We start from the raw sequence: 8,308 nt of genomic DNA on the forward strand, positions 1-8,308 counted from the left end.
TTTTGGTGAAATACAATTTAAGCATTATGCTTTACCTCAGTGAAATTCCATCTTACTGACATTCATACTTACATGCGGGAAAAAAATTGACTTAGCAAGCAAACTTATTTCATAAGGGGAAAGTATTATACCAGTACATATGGCCCAACTTTAAAATACTAAGCCTTTTAAAATTAAAATACTGAAGAAACTGCTTCTTTGCAGTCTGAAGTCACATCACTACATTTTGCTCATGAGAATAAAATTTAAAGTCATGAGTTGCACATAAAGGATTTATTTTAAATGTTTTAAGGATAGAGTTACATCATAATTATAAAAATTACTTACAGAATTAAGTAACAGATTTAAAGTGTTCATACTTCTAAATGCAAAGAAAATAAAAAATAATGAAACCAAGCTTTAAAGATGAAGTTACTACCTAATTTTAAAATGTGAACACGAAGACCTTTGAACTATACACATACCAAGAACCATTCAAATTGCACTAATGATATAAAATACAAAATGCACAACATTTTCAAGGAACCAGAAACTGTTTTTTACCCTAATTATTTTTCCCTGAAGCAACTGTAATTTATTTTATTTGAAGATAAATCCTCAATTTTAAAGAATTAATTTTAAGAAGATGGATACCTATTGTAATAAATAGGATTTTCCCCAAAGTATTTCAGTCTTTATGTAGTCCCACTTAGTTTAGGGTTTGTCATTCAAAAGAAAAAAATTCATTGTTTTACTTAACAATTATGATTTTATTTATTCTTGAACAGAATACATGGTCCCTTCAAATGCTGTATGACATACAACTGGAAAATTACCTTTCGTTGGAACTATGTTTGCCTCACCAGTGCATTTAATCCTATTAACAACCATTCAAACAGCACAATAAGGAAATTCACAAAAAACTGAACACAAAATAAAAACAGAACAAACCCCAAACCTAAACATTATAACATGCAACTTCCATTTGTTACATTGAATGTTCTAACCTTCTAAGCATGCAAAAAAGGATGGTCTGCATTTAAGGTGGGTTTTTTTTTCCTTTTTAAAAGTTTTCCATGGCAGTTCGACATCATGCACACACAATATACAACAATACTACAGCAGGTAAATGAGAGGCCAATAATTTTTATACCAAGATCCATGGCTTGTGTCATCACAAGACCTATGATAAATTTGGAAAGTAATGTTGAACCCCTAGAACAAGGGACCAACATGTAGTTACTAGGGTAATGCAAGCACTGCATGCAGATCTGAAACATGAGCCTAAAGTAAGCCCAAAACAGATGGCAGGGAGTGGAATAAGTCTCAAGTCTCAAAACAGTGGTTTAAGCTATTAAAAAAACCAACCACAAAACCAAAACCACCCCTCTACACAAATCTTAAGAAAAAAAATATGAAAAGAAAAATCCCATGCAACAGACAATGGGGACATCTAAAAACAACCATAAAATTTGACAGTATATACTGTATAGATTATATTCTAATTAGCAAAATATGTGGTGTATTAGAGTGGCTTACATAAAACCCCACAAATGCAAGCCAAATGCTAAAAATGTTCCAGTAGAGCTAAACCTCAAATATTTCAAAACAAACCTTGTTGTTACATCCTTAGATGTAAAGCCCAAAATTCATTGTACTAAGTTATTAGTGTATTTTGCGTGTAATCAATACAGTCATTCTTGTGCCACAAATACCAACTTGGGCTCATGGAGCCAGGCTCAGCTTTGAGATTTACATGCAGGACTCTTAAGAGTCAATAGGAAGCACATAACAGATCTGCAGGATGAAAGCACTGTGTTGCAAATCTGTTCATTTTGTTCAAAACACAATGAAAATTTACTGACTCAGATACTTGGTGCTTAAAGACTGGATTGAGAAGTTTTGAACTGAAAGACAATAGCCTGCATTTGGTTGCCCATGATGAAATACAGGACATAATGCAATATAGTAGCAAGGGACAAAGAATTGATACCATATTTATACAGTATTACCATTTAACAGCATAACGAGGCACAAGTCTTAAGGCTAAAGCATGAAATCAGGCAAAAAAAAAAAGACAGAAAAGGATTTAAGCCACTGAGTCTTTGCTATTAAGAATACTCACAATAGAGGTCAGACCCCTGATCTCTGATTAGCAGTATCTCTCCTGCATCCTTCCACTAACATCATCAGGTTGGATATCTAGGTATTCCTTCTTTCCATCAATAGCGTTGACTGTATTCACATTCTTCACATACTGTATTTCTGTGAAGCAGTGGTTTGAAGCCTGTAGAGCTCTGTTTCAACATGAAAATTTTGTTGCTGTGCTGATCCTCATTACAATTATGATGCTTTTAAAAGTTGCTATTCTTAAAAACCCAAATACCCTAACCTTGATTTACAACGATCTTGCAAGATTAAAACTGTGAAAGGATTCTGCTGTTGTGGGCTGTTATTTGCATCCACAGTCTAATGCAGATGACTGAACCACTGAGACAGCCTATAGTTCCCATTAGATAGTACACCACTGTCATGCATAACTCTAGTGTTCACAGAATGAAATTCATGTTAATGGCGTACCTCAAAGCAAGTACACCACAAAAGGCAACAACAGGTTTAAACTGTAGATTTGTCTGGACACTCCTTACGTGGAAAAGCAAAAAATAGAATACACTGAAATTATGCCTTCTTGAACCAAAATGGTTAAAAACAATAGGAAACCCCAGCACAAAACAAAGGAATACAGCAGACTGAGGAGAAGGCAACAAATGCTTCTCCTTCTCTAAAGGAGGTCCTCAAGTGTAAAAGGACCCCCCTCCCTCATAACTTGTATTTACTGTGTAAAAGATTAACTAATACTAGCTTTCTAAGTTCACACACAAACATCCAGGTTGCTAGGTTCTGATATTAAATGAGAGACTACTGATTGCTGATGTGTAGTCCAAAGTCTGCTTAAGTAGCATTATATACTGTTAAACTTGTGGCACCAAGCACTTGTATTCTGCTACGAAATGTGTATAACAAAACAGAACACAACATTTAGGATTAATGGCAGCTTTGTTGTGTGTATTTTACTGGTTCCTACAACTTGTAAACACAGGCCCTTAACCTTCATTTTCTAATTAGCTGGATATACAGATTAAATATATTTTTATAGCTTAAAGCCTTTTCACTGAAAGGTGCATAAGTCAAACACTTGATGTCCTACTGCCCTGTGACTAGTAAAAAACACATGAGTATTTAATAACTTAATTTGAAACAGAGTAGAAACACAGTAAAGTGATGTTACGTGGGTTAGACACTCCTTACTGCTGCACAAACTGTTTAAACCTTTCAGAAAAGTCACCTCTGTCTCAACCCAGAAAACAAGGACTGCCAGTAGCCAAGACATTAAATTTAATGTTGCAAAAGAAGACATATGAAAAATAGCAAACTACACTTGCATGTGGCAGTTGAACAGGTGATGCAAGGTTGAAGAAAAAGTTAATCTAAGTAAAAATCTAGATTACAATACTAGATTGACTTCACACAGCTTGAATTTGCAACTGTTCTTTAGCTTTTAACTCCCTACCACCCAAATATATTGATTTCCTTCAAGAAAAGGAGCTCTCTTAGACAAGATGTGTCATATTCACATAAATTTGTATTATTCAGAACAAAACAGTTGCTGGCAGAGATTGTGGGTTCGCAGGGACATCTAAATTTTCATTCAACTGAAAAACAGTCAAGTCTGTGTCTACAAATTTTACATTTAATAGTTCCACAAATTTGGCAGAAGTTCATGATGATGTCTAGGATGTCTTCACCAAATCATAGACATAAATATGGAAATCATCATCAAACTTGATGAAATAGACAGATGGTTTGGCTTCAACTTGATGAATGACCATGCCAGTCCGTTTTGAGCCATCTTCTTTGGCATATTCCACTTGTTTGCCTACCAGGCTGTCTACAACTTCACCTGGTTCTCGTTCTGCAGGAGGTGAATCATCTGTAATATGAAAATACATTGCACTTTGGTAGACATTTATGGATTTTTTTTCGATATACAAAACTGCAGACTTCTTTATAAGTTAAGAAAGTCACAAGTTCAAAATGCAAAGTAAGTCTAAAGTAGTTTAGACAAGCGCCTATTGCCACGCTTCTAGAGTAGTCACATATTTTATTTTTTAAGTAATACTGTTCACTTTTATGAATTAAAAATTAGCACTTCAATTGGTTAGAAAAGTAAATCTTTTGACATGAAGGTTTACACACCAATTAAAAAAAATGTTTGTAGATAATTGAATTTGAGCCCCCAGCAGAACAAGGCACTGAGTATATTTAACAGAAAGGCAGGTGTACTAGAACTCACTATCCAAAATGTCAATGCAAATATGTCATTGCAACAAAACCACATCTTCCAAGCTAAGTGTAACCTCCTTAATCAATAATGCTGCAAAAAGGAGCTTTCAATTTTACACTAGAATGGATACTGTTGTGAAGTTTAATCTTATTTGCTTTTCAAGCAAAATCTACCCAGAAGCATCCTTAAATACACAATTCACATTGTCTGTAAAGGACCCAAATTTTGGACAAATTTTTTTCTTTTTTTTTTTTTTTTATTAGGAAAAATCCCTTGAACAACACTGATTCTGCAAAAAATATTTCTAGGAAAAAAGCCAATAACTTTCACTTTAAAAAAGAAAGAAAAAATATTCCTCCTAACCTATTGAATTTTTTTTCCTGTTTATATGTTTAAACATATGAGAAAAAATGAGTTTTGAAAATATTAGTGCTTCTTTCCTCCAAGAAACTATTCAAAAACTTTCCAAACTGATGATGCTTACCCAAACTAAATTAACCTATTTTAGTTAGCCCCAAGACATTATTTTTATAACAACTGCTTCAAAAATATAACTCCTTCATTTGTGACACTTCTGTAAGAAAATAACAATGGAAAGATTCTAGTTTGTCCATGTAAAAAAAAAATCTAAATGTAATCTCTTCATAACAGTATGCATATCTTTATCAAAATTAGGAATTATAATGGAAAAGGATTTTCCAGTATTTATTGCATATTTCACCACTGACTCAAGGAAAATATTTCAGAAATTGTTTAATACACATATTTTTTCAGTTGTGTTGTAACCTTTGCTAGTTTTGATACTTAAAAAGATACTTCTTTGTCAATTCTCTTTTCCATACATAACCCATAAGCTGTATAATAATACAGAGAGATGCCACTTTTCAGAATAAAAAAGTAACCAGTCTACTTACTGGAATCGGGCATAATGCGAAGGTCACCTTCTTTATAATCATCTAAGAGCTGGTACATGTACAAGACGGGATCTTTTTCGTAGGTAATATAAAACCATGTGTTCATAATAGGAGCTCGAGCCAAAACCATCCCCCTCCATTCATCTTTTGAGCCATCCTCTGTCTCAAACATATGTTCCACAGCTTTGCCAATCATTGTGTCTGCCAGATGGGCATCACTAATTCGAGATGAAGCTGAAATGGTAGCAGTTCATAAGTATGTCCATTCAAAAAGTACAGAAATAAATCTTTACAAAACATAATCTTTATCCAGATTCATTAATAAATTAATTTGAAAGTTAGTCAATTCACATAAAAAACAAATAATGCCCATTTCAGAGAGTTGAAGATCGAAGAACAGCAGAACTCGAATAATTATTTTAACATGTTAACACTCTTTATTGACATTTTCCATCATTGCACTCCCCCCAATCAAGCTATCATAATGCAAGGTAAAGGGAGACCAATATAAGCCACAGCAAGGAATAGCATCTGTATTTTAAATATACTGAAGGGGAGGAGGAGGGGAGAAAGAGAGGCTAAATCACAGAGCAGCTGTATGAAGTTATTAATGAAGGTGTTAGGTTTGGTTCCCCCTAACCCCATTCTAGAGACTGCTACTGATTTCTTTGCAGTCAGGAAACCCAAGAATTGATTCCATTAAAAAAAAAAACATTATTAGGTCAAACTTCGAACTTTACAGTTTAGAAACACCTGCAGTTTAACAATTCTGTGCTAATTATAAAAAACAATAAAGCCTTGTTACTAGTTAAGTTACTAGTTACTAAGTTATTTCACTTAGAAAATGCTTTTTTCCCCTCCACTTGTATTAATACCTATTGAAAGCACATTTAAAAAAACCCCAACCAAACACATAATTAATGTCAAACACATGCAAGACAGCATAGCCAGGACATTTCTCAGCTGGCTCAGAGTTTAAATTTTAATAGAAATATTGACACTACATGTACCTAAGCTCATTAGGGATAAGACTCTCAAAAAGAAAACCCATGGAACTTTCTACATACAATTTAAAGACAAGAGACAGCACTAATGTCTCTGTTATCATCAAAACTTTGCGAACTAAAAAAAAAAAATTGAACAGAGCATTTAGATTATCTGCCATATACTGAAAAGTAATTTAATAAAATTTATATGTTCTGACAACATATGCACATATAGGAAAAAACCTCTTACCAACTCTGTCTGGAAGGACTTCAAGTGCTGAAACTCTTTCGTCTTTGTGCAGTTCTAGTCCATACACACAATCAAATCCATCATACTTTATAAGATAGAGGGAGGGATTTACAGGAACTTGATCAAGAACTGTGCCTTTCCATTGTGTTACAGGTCCGCTCCCTTCTCTCCAGCCATGCTGTATTCTGCAGCCTACAATGTTTCTTCGTGGCTGAGAAATAGGTTTGCTTGGTCCAACATTGTTTCTATGCTTTCTGTACACAGATACAAACATAACATTAAACAAGTACATACTCAAAATTCTACTCTGGACAAGAGCTGCATGCTTTAAGAAGGCAATATATTATACTTCTATATTAATATAAGATACATTAATTTATACAGCTTAGTGCACCTTATTCAAATTAGGGTATAAAGAATACTACATTGCTCTGGTAAAAGAAAAAACCCACACTGAAAAGTAGTGGAATACTTTCAATCTTTTGTATAAGGTTGCTTTCATAATAGTAGTTCCTAAAACTAGTTTGCTTAAGCCAAAAGAACTATTTTAGGCATTGCTACACAGAAAATCAAAAGTAAAACTTGATTGTTAAAACCCTAAATCAGCTCTGAAAGAGCAATGTCACCTAATAGTATATACTTTTGCTACCTTGTTGCTCTCCGCAGAACGGTAAATATAATTCCCTCACCCCAATAGGAAGAATCCAGTGGAAACATTAGTGGTGGTTGATTAAAATTCTTCAGAGCATTTGTTTTCCCTAACTTGTCATCTGAAGGAAATTTCACTTCCCTCTGCACTTACAGGTATCTTTGACTTCAAGTATTTTTAAAGGTACATGGTAGCAACAACATTTTCTAACATTCCTTTTTAGTACAACACAAGAAAAATTATATGCAAAGGTCACAGCAAGAGAAGTGATACTCTCTAAGCAGATAATAGATTAAATATATTTTTTACCCTTTTTGTAATCTAACTTGCATAGGAAGATTCCTTCTGGTGAATGGCAGTTGCTCTGATAAACAGTCATGTAAGCTATTTGACAGTTTCAACCCACTAAAACAGTGTTACACAAGTTTTATTCTATTGAGTTAAATAAACCCAAACAGTAGCTTGACATTTGTGAATACAACATATGAAGAAACATGAACATTACAACATTACATTGGTGATAAATGTATATTATCATCTTTACTTTAGCATATTACAATATGCATATTCATTCCTAGAGTGATACTTAGTGGGTTGCCTGATTAAAATTCTCACAAATGTTAGCTAATTCCAAAATAAACATTTTTATTAATTACCAGTTATAGTAGTCTTCATTTAAATGGCAATATACACATTAGAAGCATGCTTAAAAGCAACATCTAAAAAAAGAAAAATCAGTTGCAGAAAACAACATCCATTCTTAGATTAGTGACAGTGACCAAAGAAAAATGTCTCTAGGAACAATGAAAGCTCAAAGAACAACCCATGTATGTAAGAGATCCAAAAGACAAAAATAGCAATCTTATCAATGAAGTCTCATAATTAATCTTAAAAACCAATAAAAACAGTATATAAAATTAGTAATGCTGAAGATGTAATCATAACTCCATTAAAAACAAGATGTATAATTCCTTCAATAGCTTGTCCCACCTCAAGACTTCCATTCTTCATGAAAGTCTTAGCAGAGTTCCACAGTATTTTTTGTCTAATTTAACTTCTGTGATGATTTAACCTGATTAAGGAGATCAGTCTGCATTCACAATTTATCTTGTCGAAGTTAGTATTATAGAAATGCTAATCTCTTCCAGTTAAGAGGAACTCCTCTGCAGAGTTGGTTCTAATTTT

General features: G+C 33.5%; 1 protein-coding gene across 2 annotated transcripts in view; it reads right to left on the reverse strand.

The window, feature by feature from the left end:
- Positions 1–258: 258 nt before the first annotated feature.
- Positions 259–8,308, reverse strand: part of LOC102042766 (spindlin-Z-like) — a 53,624-nt gene continuing 45,574 nt past the window's right edge. For both annotated transcript variants that reach the window (XM_031065438.1, XM_005431149.2), the window contains 3 exons: positions 6,475–6,728; positions 5,239–5,472; positions 259–3,970 (listed from right to left, as the gene is read on the reverse strand). In XM_031065438.1, coding sequence (XP_030921298.1) covers positions 3,771–3,970; positions 5,239–5,472; positions 6,475–6,728 — 688 coding nt within the window. In that variant the 3' untranslated portion in view covers positions 259–3,770. The remainder of the gene's footprint in view (positions 3,971–5,238; positions 5,473–6,474; positions 6,729–8,308) is intronic.

Source organism: Geospiza fortis, unplaced genomic scaffold (assembly GCF_000277835.1).
Source record: "Geospiza fortis unplaced genomic scaffold, GeoFor_1.0 scaffold680, whole genome shotgun sequence".
NCBI classification, from domain to species: domain Eukaryota; kingdom Metazoa; phylum Chordata; class Aves; order Passeriformes; family Thraupidae; genus Geospiza; species Geospiza fortis.